The sequence below is a fragment of the Anomaloglossus baeobatrachus genome, chromosome 7, assembly GCF_048569485.1.
Source record: "Anomaloglossus baeobatrachus isolate aAnoBae1 chromosome 7, aAnoBae1.hap1, whole genome shotgun sequence".
NCBI lineage: Eukaryota > Metazoa > Chordata > Amphibia > Anura > Aromobatidae > Anomaloglossus > Anomaloglossus baeobatrachus.
The window spans coordinates 2,289,970-2,310,680 of NC_134359.1; the positions used below are offsets into that span (position 1 = coordinate 2,289,970).

The following is a 20,711-nucleotide window of genomic DNA, read 5'->3' on the forward strand; positions in this document are numbered from 1 at the left end:
ATGAAAAACGGAAATGTGACATTGCATAACTGCTCTATAATACATAAGTCATGGAAATACAACTAGCCATATGAAAAACGGAAATGTGACATTGCATGACTGCTCTATAATACATAAGGCATAGAAATACAACTAGCCATATGAAAAACGGAAATGTGACATTGCATGACTGCTCTATAATACATAAGGCATAGAAATACAACTGGCCATATGAAAAACGGAAATGTGACATTGCATAACTGCTCTATAATACATAAGGCATAGAAATACAACTGGCCAAATGAAAGATTGAAATGTGACATTGCATGACTGCTCTATAATACATAAGGCATAGAAATACAACTAGCCATATGAAAAACGGAAATGTGACATTGCATGACTGCTCTATAATACATAAGGCATGAAAAATACAACTAGCCATATGAAAAACGGAAATGTGACATTGCATGACTGCTCTATAATACATAAGGCATGAAAAATACAACTAGCCATATGAAAAACGGAAATGTGACATTGCATGACTGCTCTATAATACATAAGGCATAGAAATACAACTAGCCAAATGAAAACCGGAAATGTGACATTGCATGACTGCTCTATAATACATAAGGCATAGAAATACAACTAGCCATATGAAAAACGGAAATGTGACATTGCATAACTGCTCTATAATACATAAGGCATAGAAATACAACTGGCCAAATGAAAAACGGAAATGTGACATTGCATGACTGCTCTATAATACATAAGGCATAGAAATACAACTGGCCAAATGAAAACCGGAAATGTGACATTGCATAACTGCTCTATAATACATAAGGCATAGAAATACAACTGGCCAAATGAAAGATTGAAATGTGACATTGCATGACTGCTCTATAATACATAAGGCATAGAAATACAACTAGCCAAATGAAAAACGGAAATGTGACATTGCATGACTGCTCTATAATACATAAGGCATAGAAATACAACTAGCCAAATGAAAAACGGAAATGTGACATTGCATGACTGCTCTATAATACATAAGGCATAGAAATACAACTAGCCAAATGAAAACCGGAAATGTGACATTGCATGACTGCTCTATAATACATAAGGCATAGAAATACAACTAGCCATATGAAAAACGGAAATGTGACATTGCATGACTGCTCTATAATACATAAGGCATAGAAATACAACTAGCCAAATGAAAAACGGAAATGTGACATTGCATGACTGCTCTATAATACATAAGGCATAGAAATACAACTAGCCAAATGAAAACCGGAAATGTGACATTGCATGACTGCTCTATAATACATAAGGCATAGAAATACAACTAGCCATATGAAAACCGGAAATGTGACATTGCAGAACTGCTCTATAATACATAAGGCATAGAAATACAACTAGCCATATGAAAAACGGAAATGTGACATTGCATGACTGCTCTATAATACATAAGGCATAGAAATACAACTAGCCAAATATAAACTGGAAATGTGACATTGCATGACTGCTCTATAATACATAAGGCATAGAAATACAACTGGCCATATGAAAACCGGAAATGTGACATTGCATGACTGCTCTATAATACATAAGGCATAGAAATACAACTAGCCATATGAAAAACGGAAATGTGACATTGCATGACTGCTCTATAATACATAAGGCATAGAAATACAACTAGCCATATGAAAAACGGAAATGTGACATTGCATGACTGCTCTATAATACATAAGGCATAGAAATACAACTGGCCAAATGAAAACCGGAAATGTGACATTGCATGACTGCTCTATAATACATAAGGCATAGAAATACAACTGGCCATATGAAAAACGGAAATGTGACATTGCATAACTGCTCTATAATACATAAGGCATAGAAATACAACTAGCCAAATGAAAACCGGAAATGTGACATTGCATGACTGCTCTATAATACATAAGGCATAGAAATACAACTAGCCATATGAAAAACGGAAATGTGACATTGCATGACTGCTCTATAATACATAAGGCATAGAAATACAACTAGCCATATGAAAAACGGAAATGTGACATTGCATAACTGCTCTATAATACATAAGTCATGGAAATACAACTAGCCATATGAAAAACGGAAATGTGACATTGCATGACTGCTCTATAATACATAAGGCATAGAAATACAACTAGCCAAATGAAAACCGGAAATGTGACATTGCATGACTGCTCTATAATACATAAGGCATAGAAATACAACTAGCCATATGAAAAACGGAAATGTGATATTGCATGACTGCTCTATAATACATAAGGCATAGAAATACAACTAGCCAAATGAAAACCGGAAATGTGACATTGCATGACTGCTCTATAATACATAAGGCATAGAAATACAACTAGCCAAATGAAAAACGGAAATGTGACATTGCATGACTGCTCTATAATACATAAGGCATAGAAATACAACTAGCCATATGAAAAACGGAAATGTGACATTGCATAACTGCTCTATAATACATAAGGCATAGAAATACAACTAGCCATATGAAAAACGGAAATGTGACATTGCATGACTGCTCTATAATACATAAGGCATGGAAATACAACTAGCCATATGAAAAACGGAAATGTGACATTGCATGACTGCTCTATAATACATAAGGCATAGAAATACAACTAGCCAAATGAAAACCGGAAATGTGACATTGCATAACTGCTCTATAATACATAAGGCATAGAAATACAACTAGCCAAATGAAAGATTGAAATGTGACATTGCATAACTGCTCTATAATACATAAGTCATGGAAATACAACTAGCCATATGAAAAACGGAAATGTGACATTGCATGACTGCTCTATAATACATAAGGCATAGAAATACAACTAGCCAAATGAAAACCGGAAATGTGACATTGCATGACTGCTCTATAATACATAAGGCATAGAAATACAACTAGCCATATGAAAAACGGAAATGTGATATTGCATGACTGCTCTATAATACATAAGGCATAGAAATACAACTAGCCAAATGAAAACCGGAAATGTGACATTGCATGACTGCTCTATAATACATAAGGCATAGAAATACAACTAGCCAAATGAAAACCGGAAATGTGACATTGCATGACTGCTCTATAATACATAAGGCATAGAAATACAACTAGCCAAATGAAAAACGGAAATGTGACATTGCATGACTGCTCTATAATACATAAGGCATAGAAATACAACTAGCCATATGAAAAACGGAAATGTGACATTGCATGACTGCTCTATAATACATAAGGCATAGAAATACAACTAGCCATATGAAAAACGGAAATGTGACATTGCATGACTGCTCTATAATACATAAGGCATAGAAATACAACTAGCCATATGAAAAACGGAAATGTGACATTGCATAACTGCTCTATAATACATAAGGCATAGAAATACAACTAGCCAAATGAAAACCGGAAATGTGACATTGCATAACTGCTCTATAATACATAAGGCATAGAAATACAACTGGCCAAATGAAAAACGGAAATGTGACATTGCATGACTGCTCTATAATACATAAGGCATAGAAATACAACTAGCCATATGAAAACCGGAAATGTGACATTGCATAACTGCTCTATAATACATAAAAAAATTGTTTAAAAGAACAGAGAGTCCTCAGTGGTTGATACCTTTTAATGGCTAACTCAGTTAGCCATTAAAAGGTATCAACCACTGAGGACTCTCTGTTCTTTTAAACAATTTTTTTATCTCTACTGGCTAACACGGTACAAAGATATATTTTACTTGTACTATAATACATAAGGCATAGAAATACAACTGGCCATATGAAAGATTGAAATGTGACATTGCATGACTGCTCTATAATACATAAGGCATAGAAATACAACTGGCCATATGAAAACCGGAAATGTGACATTGCAGAACTGCTCTATAATACATAAGGCATAGAAATACAACTAGCCATATGAAAAACGGAAATGTGACATTGCATGACTGCTCTATAATACATAAGGCATAGAAATACAACTAGCCAAATGAAAACCGGAAATGTGACATTGCATGACTGCTCTATAATACATAAGGCATAGAAATACAACTGGCCATATGAAAACCGGAAATGTGACATTGCATGACTGCTCTATAATACATAAGGCATAGAAATACAACTAGCCAAATGAAAAACGGAAATGTGACATTGCATGACTGCTCTATAATACATAAGGCATAGAAATACAACTAGCCAAATGAAAACCGGAAATGTGACATTGCATGACTGCTCTATAATACATAAGGCATAGAAATACAACTGGCCATATGAAAACCGGAAATGTGACATTGCATGACTGCTCTATAATACATAAGGCATAGAAATACAACTAGCCAAATGAAAAACGGAAATGTGACATTGCATGACTGCTCTATAATACATAAGGCATAGAAATACAACTAGCCATATGAAAAACGGAAATGTGACATTGCATGACTGCTCTATAATACATAAGGCATAGAAATACAACTAGCCATATGAAAAACGGAAATGTGACATTGCATGACTGCTCTATAATACATAAGGCATAGAAATACAACTAGCCAAATGAAAACCGGAAATGTGACATTGCATGACTGCTCTATAATACATAAGGCATAGAAATACAACTAGCCATATGAAAAACGGAAATGTGACATTGCATGACTGCTCTATAATACATAAGGCATAGAAATACAACTGGCCATATGAAAACCGGAAATGTGACATTGCATGACTGCTCTATAATACATAAGGCATAGAAATACAACTAGCCATATGAAAAACGGAAATGTGACATTGCATGACTGCTCTATAATACATAAGGCATAGAAATACAACTGGCCATATGAAAACCGGAAATGTGACATTGCATGACTGCTCTATAATACATAAGGCATAGAAATACAACTAGCCATATGAAAAACGGAAATGTGACATTGCATGACTGCTCTATAATACATAAGGCATAGAAATACAACTAGCCATATGAAAAACGGAAATGTGACATTGCATGACTGCTCTATAATACATAAGGCATGAAAAATACAACTAGCCATATGAAAACCGGAAATGTGACATTGCATAACTGCTCTATAATACATAAGGCATAGAAATACAACTAGCCATATGAAAAACGGAAATGTGACATTGCATGACTGCTCTATAATACATAAGGCATAGAAATACAACTAGCCATATGAAAACCGGAAATGTGACATTGCATAACTGCTCTATAATACATAAGGCATAGAAATACAACTGGCCATATGAAAACCGGAAATGTGACATTGCATGACTGCTCTATAATACATAAGGCATGGAAATACAACTAGCCATATGAAAAACGGAAATGTGACATTGCATGACTGCTCTATAATACATAAGGCATAGAAATACAACTAGCCAAATGAAAACCGGAAATGTGACATTGCATAACTGCTCTATAATACATAAGGCATAGAAATACAACTAGCCAAATGAAAGATTGAAATGTGACATTGCATAACTGCTCTATAATACATAAGTCATGGAAATACAACTAGCCATATGAAAAACGGAAATGTGACATTGCATGACTGCTCTATAATACATAAGGCATAGAAATACAACTAGCCAAATGAAAACCGGAAATGTGACATTGCATGACTGCTCTATAATACATAAGGCATAGAAATACAACTAGCCATATGAAAAACGGAAATGTGATATTGCATGACTGCTCTATAATACATAAGGCATAGAAATACAACTAGCCAAATGAAAACCGGAAATGTGACATTGCATGACTGCTCTATAATACATAAGGCATAGAAATACAACTAGCCAAATGAAAACCGGAAATGTGACATTGCATGACTGCTCTATAATACATAAGGCATAGAAATACAACTAGCCAAATGAAAAACGGAAATGTGACATTGCATGACTGCTCTATAATACATAAGGCATAGAAATACAACTAGCCATATGAAAAACGGAAATGTGACATTGCATGACTGCTCTATAATACATAAGGCATAGAAATACAACTAGCCATATGAAAAACGGAAATGTGACATTGCATAACTGCTCTATAATACATAAGGCATGGAAATACAACTAGCCATATGAAAAACGGAAATGTGACATTGCATGACTGCTCTATAATACATAAGGCATAGAAATACAACTAGCCATATGAAAAACGGAAATGTGACATTGCATAACTGCTCTATAATACATAAGGCATAGAAATACAACTAGCCAAATGAAAACCGGAAATGTGACATTGCATAACTGCTCTATAATACATAAGGCATAGAAATACAACTAGCCATATGAAAAACGGAAATGTGACATTGCATAACTGCTCTATAATACATAAGGCATAGAAATACAACTAGCCATATGAAAACCGGAAATGTGACATTGCATAACTGCTCTATAATACATAAAAAAATTGTTTAAAAGAACAGAGAGTCCTCAGTGGTTGATACCTTTTAATGGCTAACTCAGTTAGCCATTAAAAGGTATCAACCACTGAGGACTCTCTGTTCTTTTAAACAATTTTTTTATCTCTACTGGCTAACACGGTACAAAGATATATTTTACTTGTACTATAATACATAAGGCATAGAAATACAACTGGCCATATGAAAGATTGAAATGTGACATTGCATGACTGCTCTATAATACATAAGGCATAGAAATACAACTGGCCATATGAAAACCGGAAATGTGACATTGCAGAACTGCTCTATAATACATAAGGCATAGAAATACAACTAGCCAAATGAAAAACGGAAATGTGACATTGCATGACTGCTCTATAATACATAAGGCATAGAAATACAACTAGCCAAATGAAAACCGGAAATGTGACATTGCATGACTGCTCTATAATACATAAGGCATAGAAATACAACTGGCCATATGAAAACCGGAAATGTGACATTGCATGACTGCTCTATAATACATAAGGCATAGAAATACAACTAGCCAAATGAAAAACGGAAATGTGACATTGCATGACTGCTCTATAATACATAAGGCATAGAAATACAACTAGCCATATGAAAAACGGAAATGTGACATTGCATGACTGCTCTATAATACATAAGGCATAGAAATACAACTAGCCAAATGAAAACCGGAAATGTGACATTGCATGACTGCTCTATAATACATAAGGCATGGAAATACAACTAGCCATATGAAAAACGGAAATGTGACATTGCATGACTGCTCTATAATACATAAGGCATAGAAATACAACTGGCCATATGAAAACCGGAAATGTGACATTGCATGACTGCTCTATAATACATAAGGCATAGAAATACAACTAGCCATATGAAAAACGGAAATGTGACATTGCATGACTGCTCTATAATACATAAGGCATAGAAATACAACTGGCCATATGAAAACCGGAAATGTGACATTGCATGACTGCTCTATAATACATAAGGCATAGAAATACAACTAGCCATATGAAAAACGGAAATGTGACATTGCATGACTGCTCTATAATACATAAGGCATAGAAATACAACTAGCCATATGAAAAACGGAAATGTGACATTGCATGACTGCTCTATAATACATAAGGCATAGAAATACAACTAGCCATATGAAAAACGGAAATGTGACATTGCATGACTGCTCTATAATACATAAGGCATAGAAATACAACTAGCCAAATGAAAGATTGAAATGTGACATTGCATAACTGCTCTATAATACATAAGGCATAGAAATACAACTAGCCATATGAAAAACGGAAATGTGACATTGCATGACTGCTCTATAATACATAAGGCATAGAAATACAACTAGCCAAATGAAAGATTGAAATGTGACATTGCATGACTGCTCTATAATACATAAGGCATAGAAATACAACTAGCCATATGAAAAACGGAAATGTGACATTGCATGACTGCTCTATAATACATAAGGCATGAAAAATACAACTAGCCATATGAAAGATTGAAATGTGACATTGCATGACTGCTCTATAATACATAAGGCTTGAAAAATACAATACAACTGGCCAAATGAAAACCGGAAATGTGACATTGCATGACTGCTGAGGATTATTTACAGAAAAAAAAAGAGACATTTAGCTAATGTATTGATCAATTCCTTACTGCCCCATACCACTTCACGGTAATCTCTTATTTATGGGGTCCCTAACCAAATGTTACCTCTCTATGCGGTAAAACCTGCTTGTGTGTATGGGTCTCTAACCAAATGTTACCTCTCTATGCGGTTAACAAACTCTGATGTGGTTGGAACCTGGTCTGAAATCCAATATTGTGCTGTTAATTTCCTTGCCATATATAGCATACGGGCAACCGCCACTTTACCCTCCTCCTCCATCTTCAGGTCTTCAATATACCCCAGGATACATGCAAAGGTGGTGAGGCTCAGATCTATGGTATACACTCTATTAATGGTTGAAGTCACGCCTCTCCAAAACACCACCAAACTAGGGCAAGACCACAACATGTGGAGCATAGACGCTGAGTCCGCCCCACATCGTGGACAAGTGGAGTCCGGCCTGGCACCTATGTCAAATAGAAATTTTGGGGTACGGTAGACTCGATGAATCACATACAGCTGAGACAATCTGTGGTCTTCCCCCAGAGACAGATCGGGTATTGTTTCCAATATTTCCGCCCACTGATTGTCCTCAATAGGACCCAGCTCCTGTTCCCATCTCCTTTTACAGTTCATTAGAGGTATTTATAGAATTCGCCATTCAAAAACCCAAACTCTAATTGTAGCGTGGAGAACTCTTTAAAGCTATCCCCGTTCAGCAGCTGCGTAAGTCTGACCCACCCTCTCCCCCTCCAGCTTCCAAACCCCTTTAATTTATTTAGGTTGGGCAGCCACGGGGTATCCCAGACAGAGGTAAACTGCGACGGCCCCCTGATGTCCTGCATATCTTTAATTTTGTCCCATAACTTATGTATCAACATAAGGGTAGGCGTAGTTTCCGAAGACGAGTGAAATCTACCTGATTACAGGACCTCGTAGAGGCTAGATGATTTGAAATGTTGCTGCAATTAAGGCCCCGTCACACTAAGCAACATCGCTAGCAACATCGCTGCTAACGAACAACTTTTGTGACGTTGCTAGTGATGTCGCTGTGTGTGACATCCAGCAACAACCTGGCCCCTGCTGTGAGGTCGCCGGTTGTTGCTGAATGTCCTGGCCCCTGCTGTGAGGTTCGCCGGTTGTTGCTGAATGTCCTGGCCCCTGCTGTGAGGTCGCTGGTTGTTGCTGAATGTCTTGGCCCCTGCTGTGAGGTCGCCGGTTGTTGCTGAATGTCCTGGCCCCTGCTGTGAGGTCGCCGGTTGTTGCTGAATGTCCTGGCCCCTGCTGTGAGGTCGTTGGTTGTTGCTGAATGTCCTGGGCCATTTTTTAGTTGTTGCTGTCCTGCTGTGAAGCACAGATCGCTGTGTGTGACAGCGAGACAGCAACAACTAAATGTGCAGGCAGCAGGAGCCGGCTTCTGCAGAGGCTGGTAACCAATGTAAACATCGGGTAACCAAGAAGCCCTGTCCTTGGTTACCCGATATTTACCTTCGATACCAGCCTCCCCCCGCTCTCACTGCCTGTGCTGCCGGCTCCTGCTCTGTGCACATGTAGCTAGCTGCAGGACACATCGGGTTAATTAACCCGATGTGTGCTGTAAGTAGGAGAGCAGGGAGCCAGCGCTAAGCATTGTGCGCTGCTCCCTGCTCTGTGCACATGTAGCTGCAGCACACATCAGGTAATTAACCCCATGTGTGCTGTAAGTAGGAGAGCAGGGAGCCAGCGCTAAGCAGTGTGCGCTGCTCCCTGCACATTTAGCTGCAGCACACATCGGGTAATTAACCCGATGTGTGCTGTACTAGGAGAGCAGGGAGCCAGCGCTCAGTGTGCGCTGCTCCCTGCTCTGTGCACATTTAGCTGCAGCACACATCGGGTAATTAACCCGATTTGTGCTGTACTAGGAGAGCAGGGAGCCAGCGCTCAGTGTGCGCTGCTCCCTGCTCTCTGCACGTGTAGCTCCGTGCGGTGGTAACCAAGGTAAATATCGGGTTGGTTACCCGATATTTACCTTAGTTACCAAGCGCAGCATCTTCCACGCGGCGCTGGGGGCTGGTCACTGGTTGCTGGTGAGCTCACCAGCAACTCGTGTAGCCACGCTCCAGCGATCCCTGCCAGGTCAGGTTGCTGGTGGGATCGCTGGAGCGTCGCAGTGTGACATCTCACCAGCAACCTCCTAGCAACTTACCAGCGATCCCTATCGTTGGGATCGCTGGTAAGTTGCTTAGTGTGACGGTACCTTAAGACTCTTTGCAGGGCTCCCACCACCCCACCCCCCTCCCCGGGTCATCCCACCCTCGGATATGTTGCATTTGGGCAGCTGCAAAGTACCCCCATGGATTTGGCACTGAGGCCTCCATTCCGTTTGTTCCCCTGTAATGTTTCTAATTTAATTCTTGGACTACGCAAATCAGTTCCCTAAAAAGGGAGTTAACTTTTTAGAAATGTCTCTGGGGTATCCAGTGTGGAGAATTATTTACATACAGCAGCTGAGGCATCCAAATCATTTTCACCAGGTTCGCCCGTCCCACCACTGACAGAGGTAGCCGGGTCCCTATGTCAACTGTATCCTTAAATTGTTAAGGATCGGGGTCAGGTTGAGTTTAGTGTAATCACTTACTCTGGCGGTAACGTTAATTTCCAAGTATTTAAATTGCGAGGAGATCTGCAGTCCTGAAGAAGCATATCTAGGGATATTATCCAAGTTATCTATAGGAAGTAGCACAGACGTCCCCCAATTTATCGTTAGCCCGGAATATCTCCCAAACGTCTGAATAGACTCCATGGCCAATGGTAATGAGACTGATGCATCTGACAGAAAAAGGAGAGTATCATCCGCATATAGAGCCACTTTTTCCTCCCGATCCCCTCTTCTGAAACCCGCTATATTTGGATGTCAGCGCAGAACTTCAGCCATGGGCTCTATAGCCATTGCAAACAGAAGAGGTGAGAGAGGACACCCCTGACGAGTGCCCCTAGCCAAATTAAATGTTGGCGTAAGCCTGCCATTAATACGAATCCTGGCAGTGGGCCCGCCGTATAATAATTTTACCCAGGAGATAAAGGCCTCACCCAGGCCAAACGTACGAAGAACCGCCCACAAAAAGTTCCATTCAATAGAATCGAACGCTTTGGCTGCGTCTAGGGAGCAGATAACTCTGTCCCCCAGATTATCTACTGGAAGTTGTAAATTGAGGTGAAGGCGCCTAATGTTAACCGCTGTAGATCTAGAGGGCATAAAGCCGGACTGGTCAGAATGAACAAGGTGATTTCCTCTCAGATTCAATCTAGATGCCAATACCTTGGCTATAATTTTGATATCTGTGGTAAGGAGAGATATTGGTCTATATGAACCAGGAAGTAAGGGGTCCTTACCTTGTTTAAGTATGACCACCACGATGGCCTCCTGCATTAATGGAGGAAGGCGGCACGCCTCAGCCGCCCCTCGAAACGTGTCCAGAAGCTGCGGCAATAGGATGTCCCCAAATTTTTTATATATTTCTATGGGAAGACCATCCGACCCCGGGGACCTTCCATTGGACATAGAAGTCACCGCCAGATGCAGTTACTCCAGTTGCAGTGGGCCATTTAAGTAGACCCGATCCGTTTCAGAGAGCCTGGGAAGAGGTATACCCTCAAGATAAGCGTCAATCTGGTCCTCATTAAAGCTTAGTTTGGAAGTATATAATTGCTGGTAAAAGTTAGCAAAAACTTGCAAAATCCTCTCTGACTCATTGACCACAGATCCCGTGGAGTCTCTTACCGCACCAACAAAGGAATTTCCCTGCTGTGCCCTAGCTATTACAGCCAATAGATGCCCTGCCTTTTCCCCCTCTTCAAAAAATTTGTGCTGTGAAAACATCCGCCTATTCCTGGCCTTTTCCCTGAGGTGGATATCATATGACTTCTGGGCCTCATTCCACTCCAGCCTATTCTGAGTGGTTGCCGATTCTATGTACTGACGTTCCGTAGACTGAACCCTGTCCTGGAGAAATATCCCAAACTGACGTGATCGAGTCTAAGGGCGGCTTTGCACGTTGCGACATTGCACGTGCGATGTCGATGGGGTCAAATCGAAAGTGACGCACATCCGGCGTCGCAGTCGATATCGCAACGTGTAAATCCTTTTTGATATGATGAACGAGCGCAAAAGCGTCGTTATCGTATCATCGCTGCAGCCTCCGACATTTCCATAATGCCGGTGCAGCGACAGGTGCGATGTAGTTCCTCATTCCTGCGGCAGCACACATCGCTGTGTGTGAAGCCGCAGGAGCGAGGAACATCACCTTACCTGCCTCCCGGCTGCAATGAGAAGGACGGAGGTGGGCGGGATGTTTACATCCCGCTCATCTCCGCCCCTCCACTTCAATTGGCCGCCTGCCGTGTGACGTCGCTGTGACGCCGCACGACCTGCCCCCTTAGGAAGGAGGTGGATCGCCGGCCAGAGGGACGTCGCACGGCAGGTATGTGCGTGTGAAACTGCCGTAGCGATAATAATCGCTACGGCAGCTTTCACTAGATATTGCACGTGCGACGGGGGCGGGACTATCGCTGCAGCATCGGTAACACATTGTTACCGATGTCGCAGCGTGCAAAGCCCGCCTTAGATCTGCTTATCCCCTGTATCAGTGCCCCCTGTAAACAGGCCTTCATGGCATCCCATATAATATTTTGAGAAATACCCCCCTGGACCTGCACATCCGAATTCTCCTGCATAGCCTCCGCCACCATCTTTATGACCCCGTTATTATAGGGTGGAGGGATGTATGCCCCTATTAGTATCAGCTCTTTGTTCAGAATTTGACAACGGACACAGAAACCTCCCCTCCCTGTCTACTGTTGATGCAGTGGGTTCAAACGGTATGGCTCTATGTACCAATAGGCTGACCCCCCTGGCGCAGGATGAGAAAGTAGAGTGGTAACTAGGACTAATCCATGATCTATTCAGGTTATTCTTTCCTTATCTAAGTGGGTTTCCTGTAGACAGACTATTGCAGGAAAATAATCCCTGACGCAATCCATAACTGCCGCCCTCTTTGTGGGATCGCCAGACCACGGACATTCCACGTTAAGATGTTAACCTTCCGGCCATACCAGACAAGAAGAAACATAGTGCGCTCCCGACGATCCCCCAATCACATCATACGCTCCTGGACCTGTAGGACCCTAGAGGACAGAATCATGTACAGAACTACATTAGCAACATCATACACTCAGTTTCCCATAAAACACAAATGAAAAAACACCTGCAAAAACAGTGAAGCCGAACAGAGGACACCAGTTCATCCCGCAACCTGGCATGAAACTCAAAAAGAAAGAGGGGACGACAAAGAGAAAAGGGGGGGGGGGATCACGCCCGGAGACACCGCCTCTTCAAAATGACATAGCCAAATTCTCTGACCACTGGGCCATAGTGGTTCTGGAGAAGAACAAAAGGAAACAATCCTGCAGCCGTGACCATCTACCGATTATTGATCGGTGGCACTTGACCTTAAAAAAATAATAAAAAAGGGAAACATTTCCTTGTATTTCTGCAAAATTAAATAACCCCAGGATTCTTCCTCTTTGTTGCAGAGATTGTAATTTAAGCAGCACCAGGGTTCTTCCTCTCACTCTCTAACCAAATGTTACCTCTATGTGCGGCTGAAGCCTGCTATGTATGAGAAGCAAGGGACCGGGCAATATAGGAAATTGAATAAACATGGCTAAAGGGCGGGACTGGGTTCTCAGACAGAAAAAACTGCATAACAATCAAAAAGACTGCTGGAACACCATTGTAAATGTGAACAGGGTGCTAGCCAAAAAATACACGATCTATATGAAGTGAAAGCTGCACACCAAATTCAGAGAAATAAGGACAAGCAGAACTGCTTTATAATACATAAGGAATGAAAAATAAAACTAGCCATATGAAAAAATTGGCTAGCACCCTGTTCACATTTGCAATGGTGTTCCAGCAGTCTTTTTGATTGTTATGCAGTTTTTTCTGTCTGAAAACCCAGTACTGTCCTTTAGCCATGTTTATTCAATTTCCTATATAGCCAGGTCCCTTGCTTCCCATACACACAAGCAGGTTTCACCCGCACATAGAGGTAACATTTGGTTAGGGACCCCATATATGAGATTACCTTGAAGTGGTTATCGGGCAGTAATGAATTGATCAATACATTAGCTAAATATCTCTTTTTTTTTTCAAATAATCCTCAGCAGTTATGCAATGTCACATTTCAATTTTTCATATGGCTAGTTGTATATTTCATTCTGTATGTATTATAAAGCAGTTCTGCTTGTTCATATTTCTCTGCATTGGTGTGCAGCTTCCACTTCATATAGACTGACTTTACTGAGGTCACCAGAGGTCAAGTTACCTGTGGGCACAGGGGATGGACCGTGGGAACCTCCAGCTGTTACAGCAAATAACCTGAGTGATGTCTTTGCTCATTGCGCTTTTCAGTCTGCCTGAAGCTCACAGCGGACGGTCATTGATCTATGGCTGCTCGCTGTGCCTTTTAGATGTAGCAGAGCTGTAATCGTCGTGGGACCTCATGTGGATTATGTCGGACCTGGGTGTTTTTGGGGTTAATAAATTGGTGACAGAGGGTGCTTTTTGTATTATATTTCAAATAAAGGATTTTTTCGACGTTTGTGTTTATTTCTTTTCACTTATATACTAGTAATAGGGGGGTCTCAAAGGCACCTCCCATTAGTAATCTAGGGCTTAGCGGCAGTTGTGAGCTGCCATGAACCTCTTTTTACCCCAATTGCCACCGCAACCATATAATCCAGTAACCATGGGTCTTCCCCGGCCTGAAAATACCAGCCCCCAGCTGTTGGCTTTATCATGGCTGCGTATTAAAATTAGGGGGACCGCACGCTGTTTTTTAAAATTATTTATTTAAATGATTTTAAAAGAAAAGCCACATACGGTTCCTCTTATTTTGATACACAGCCACGATAAGCTAACTGCTGGGGCTGCAGCCTGTAGCTGTTTGCTTTATCTGTGCTAGGTATCATAATATGGGGGAACACTAAGCCAATGTATTTATTTATTTTTATACCACGATAGGGACCAGCAGACAGGGTCTGTGATCGCAAGCAGACACGCTGTCATACAGGCTGAGGGCGTGTCTGACTGCAACCAATCACGACGCCGGGACTGCCAGTGTGCGGGGGAAGCATTGAATATGAATTTGCAATAATGAGCGGCCCTGGAAGAGGAGTGAGTGGCCGCGGGAACCGTTACAGCCGCGCCGGAGACTCTAAGTTTAACGCGCTTGCTTTATTTTTCCTTTATTTTTTTTATTTCCCAAGTTACTGGACCCCGTTCATTAGACGGAATGCCCTGGGAACTCCAGGACCAGCACCCGGATACTTTTGAAATCACGCGGATCTGGTCTTTTACAGTTCGGGTCTGTTCATTACTAATAAGGAGGTCAAAATCATCAAGAAATGGGTCATTTCATAAATGAATTGGAAAATATGTAATCAGAATGTGAAATATCTTTTATGGGAATCCTGGATGTTGTGTTCTCTGGACTCAGGAGGAAAGGGACCATCTAGCTTGTTATCAAGGAGAGGGACCATCCAGCTTGTTATCAAGGAGAGGGACCATCCAGCTTGTTATCGAGGAGAGGGACCATCCAGCTTATCGAGGAGAGGGACATTTCACCATTGTAGAACATGATAAAACGAAAAATACAACAAAGGCCTTGGACTGAGGAACAGTAGGAATCGAGCATCAATGTTCATCTCCCAAAACTCCAGCGATTGTCTCCTCACCTCCCCAACATTTACAGACAGTGTAAAAATAAGAAGTATGGACACTGCACACTGGTGGAGATGGTGCGGGCACAACTGTTCTGAGATGTGTCGCTGCCATAAGTTTCTAAAATAGGTAATTTAAAGTGATCTTTCAAATTAAATAGAAAAGTGTTCAACATTCAACTAATGATGTGTTGTGAGTGATAAATAAGGCAATAAGATTTACCGCTCATCACAATCTTCTTTTCTTTACATCTTACCCAACATCCAAACTTTTTGTATTTACCGATAGACATAGAGGATCATCAGAGGTTACGTGGGGTGATTCTTCCTGAAGAAGGTGAATGAGTTTTTCATGGGACTGTTGAACACTGACTGTTTCTTATTTTTCCTGCAGCTTCTGCCTTCTCAGAGCGTTACCTGGGTATGCCAACTGCAGAGGACAACACATATCAGGTAAAGAATTACACTGACAAGCAATAGGGTAACAATGTCTTGCACTTGTGACTTTCCGGCTCCATATCGCTCCATCCTCTACAGCTCTGAGCATGAGACGACCTTCATTTTATAGACAGTCACCTTGGCTTCTCATACAGAAACGTGACTTGCAGCTATTTAGCAGATGATTAGTTATCCAGATTCAGGTCTCTGCATTGTTACAGTTTTGCTCCTGGTGGTGGAAACAGCTTTATCTTCCTGTATACTACCAATTACAACTTGTTCTCACATTCCCTAAGGCTATGTGCGCACTAGGCGGTTTTTACCGCGTTTTTCGGGTGCGTTTTTGTTCAGAAAACTGCATGACTTTGCTTCACCAGCAAAGTCTATGAGTTTTCATTTTTGCTGTCTGCACACAGCGTTTTTTTTAGCTGCGTTTTTGTGGTGCCCACAAAAATGCAGCATGTCAATTATTTCTGCGTTTTTCACCCATTGAGTTCAATGAGATGTTCAAAAATGCAATGAAAAATGCAAATTGCAAATATAGCTGCGTTTCTATAACTAAAAACGCAGCTATAAACGCAAGAGGTGCGTAGTAAAGTGACGTGTACAGGAAGAGGATTCCTTCTGTTGGTAAACATAGAAGCGTGAATCCTCCCGGTACCGCCACCCCTGCTTCCACCTTCCGCCCGGCGCCATGTCCGCTCTCGTCCGGTGCCATGTCCAGACGGGAGGTGGAAGCAGCTGTGAAATCAAAAGTGAACAGTAGAAACAAATATATCATATCATACTCACCTGTGTGCAGACTCCCAGGACATGTCCGATCGCTCCAGGACCTGCAGGTGATCACCTGATGCGGTCATCTGACGGCATCAGCTGATAGTATAAGTCCAGTGGTGAGGTCGGCTTTTTACCGCCCGGCCGGCTTAAACTATCAGCTGATTACCGCCAGGTCCAGCGATCGGACGGGTGTCTGCACAGACGCGAGTAGGTTTTTTTTTTTTTCTACTGATGCATCAGATTGTTTGTTTATACAATCAGCTGATGTGTCATGTGATTCACATCCTTGAACCTGACACATCATCTGATCGCTCTGCCTTCCAGCAAACCGATCAGATGATATTGGATCCGGATTGGACGGCGCGGGACCCTTGACCCAGGATTACTGCGGAGGGGGGTTCTTTATTTCACTAAAGATGGAGTCACTAATTGTGTTTTGTTTTATTTCTAATAAAAATATTTTTCTCTGTGTTCTATTTATTTATTTTTTTTTATCATTACTAGAAATTCATGATGGCCATGTCTAATATTGGCGTGACACCATGAATTTCGGGCTTATGGCCAGCTGATATATACAGCAAGCCCTAACCCCATTATTACCCAGCGAGCCACCCATCACCAGGGCAGCTGGAAGAGTTGGATACAGCGCCAGAAGATGGTGCTTCTATGAAAGCACCATTTTCTGGGGTGGCTGTGGACTGCAATTGGCAGCGGGGGAGCCCAGAAATCTGCAATTCTAATCCCCAGCTGACCCTTGTAGCTCTGCAGCTGCTGTCTGCTCTCCTGCATACACTAGTGCATGGAGTATACTGAGCCTTGTAGTTCTGCTCCCCCTGCCTCTCCCTCCAGCATAAAGTACTGGATGGAGCATGCTGAGCCTTGTAGTTCTGCAGCTGCTGTCTGCTTTCCTGCATACACTACTAGTACTAGTGTACATGCTGAGCCTTATAGTTCTGCTCCCCCTGCCTCTCCCTCCAGCATACAGTACTGGATGGAGGATGCTGAGCCTTGTAGTTCTGCAGCTGCTGTCTGCTCTCCTCCATACACTAGTGGAGAATGAAGGAGAACAGATTGAAGCAGGAAATGACATCAGATTTTTTTTTTCCTTCACCAATCTTTAATGGCATTGTTCACTGATAAAAAAAACCACATAACGCAGTGAACAAAACGCAGCCAATACCGCACCAAATTGCGGTAAAAATGCATGCTTTTTTATGCGTTTTGCGTTTGTGCGTTTTTTAGCGGCCAGAAATGCAGCGTTTTTGATGCCACAAAAAAAGTTAGGTGCACACATACCCTATTAGCTCCGTGTGTTTTTAGGCCAATTCCCAAGTTAAAGGTCACTGGTTCCAATTGAGGAGCTGCCATGAAGATTTCCCAAGGAAAGAGAAACAGCATCATCCAGCTCATCGATAGCGACCAAGAAAATTGTTACACTGCATAGTGTGCACCATGACAGGTGGAAGAATATGAAATAAAGTCCATCCATTCATTCACAAGCCGAGAGGTGACGTCCAGGAAAAATATCGGAGTCACAAGTCACTCATCACAAGGTCTGTTCTGGTGACACCCGGCAGTGGAGGCGGCTCGTCTGCTTCATAATAGTGACATTACAGACGTCCATTAAGCACCGAGCGACGCGCGTTACACAAGTCTGGAATGGTGGCCCAAAAAAAGGTGAAGAAGTCTCAACCTCAATATCATCATAAGAAGCGTCGGCTCCAGATTACAAAGAACGAAAAGTGGAAGATTGGAAACGGGGGATTTGGAGTGATGAGATGAAAGTCAATAGACGGATCTGATGGCGGAAATGGGTCTGGAAGAAACAAGGGAAAAGGGCAAACTGATTGAGAAACTGAAGGAACTGTCAATTTTGGTGGAGGAAGCCTGATATTGGTGTGTTTACAGCCAAAGGCGTTGGATACTTGACCAGGATGGATGGTGGTCTCAATGCTGAGCTATATGTGAGTGTCCTACAAGACGAGTTACTTCATACACTCAAGTACTATGGGTATGAAAAGGACGACAGTGTTCCAGCAGGACAACGATCTGAAGCATACAGCGAGATCGGAGAAGAGATGGGTCAATGACAATAACGTAGAGGAGCTGGATTGTCCCCACAGTCCCCAGACCTCCACCCAAACCTACACTTGTGGGTGAAGAAGAAGCTGTATACATCCCCGAGAGAGTCGACCAGTGTATACTAACACTGGGAACGTGGAGAAGAGACCCGACCAGTATACACCAACACTGGGAACGTGGAGAAGAAACCTGACCAGTATACACCAACACTGGGAACCTGGAGGAGAGACCTGACCAGTATACACCAACACTGGGAACATGGATAAGAGACCTAACCAGTATACAACAACACTGGGAAACTGGAGGAGAGACCTGACCAGTATACACCAACACTGGGAACGTGGAGAAGAGACCTGACCAGTATACACCAACACTGGGAACATGGAGAAGAGACCTGACCAGTATACACCAACACTGGGAACGTGGAGAAGAGACCTGACCAGTATACACCAACACTGGGAACGTGGAGAAGATACCTGACCAGTATACACCAACACTGGGAACGTGGAGAAGAGACCTGACCAGTATACACCAACACTGGGAACGTGGAGAAGATACCTGACCAATATACACCAACACTGGGAACGTGGAGAAGAGACCTGACCAGTATACACCAACACTGGGAACGTGGAGAAGAGATCTGACCAGTATACAACAACACTGGGAACATGGAGAAGAGACCTGACCAGTATACACCAACACTGGGAACATGGAGAAGAGACCTGACCAGTATATACCAACACTGGGAACGTGGAGAAGATACCTGACCAGTATACACCAACACTGGGAACATGGAGAAGAGACCTGACCAGTATACACCAACACTGGGAACATGGAGAAGAGACCTGACCAGTATACACCAACACTGGGAACGTGGAGAAGACACCTGACCAGCATACACCAACACTGGGAACGTGGAGAAGAGACCTGACCAGTATACACCAACACTGGGAACGTGGAGAAGAGACCTGACCAGTATACACCAACACTGGGAACGTGGAGAAGAGACCTGACCAGTATACACCAACACTGGGAACGTGGAGAAGAGACCTGACCAGTATACAACAACACTGGGAACATGGAGAAGAGACCTGACCAGTATACACCAACACTGGGGACATGGAGAAGAGATCTGACCAGTATACACCAACACTGGGAACATGGAGAAGAGACCTGACCAGTATACACCAACACTGGGAACATGGAGAAGAGACCTGACCAGTATACAACAACACTGGGAACGTGGATAAGAGACCTGACCAGCATACACCAACACTGGGAACATGGAGAAGAGACCTGACCAGTATACACCAACACTGGGAACATGGAGAAGAGACCTGACCAGTATACACCAACACTGGGAACATGGAGAAGAGACCTGACCAGTATACACCAACACTGGGAACGTGGATAAGAGACCTGACCAGTATACACCAACACTGGGAACGTGGAGAAGAGATCTGACCAGTATACACCAACACTGGGAACATGGAGAAGAGACCTGACCAGTATACACCAACACTGGGAACGTGGAGAAGAGATCTGAC

At 42.2% G+C, this 20,711-nt stretch overlaps 1 protein-coding gene across 1 annotated transcript in view; it reads left to right on the forward strand.

Moving 5' to 3' along the window:
- The window catches only part of DPP10 (dipeptidyl peptidase like 10), a 425,891-nt gene that overhangs the window by 397,905 nt on the left and 7,275 nt on the right, over nt 1-20,711 (forward strand). Inside the window, exon 22 of the mRNA XM_075318715.1 lies at nt 16,262-16,320. Coding sequence (XP_075174830.1) covers nt 16,262-16,320 — 59 coding nt within the window. The remainder of the gene's footprint in view (nt 1-16,261; nt 16,321-20,711) is intronic.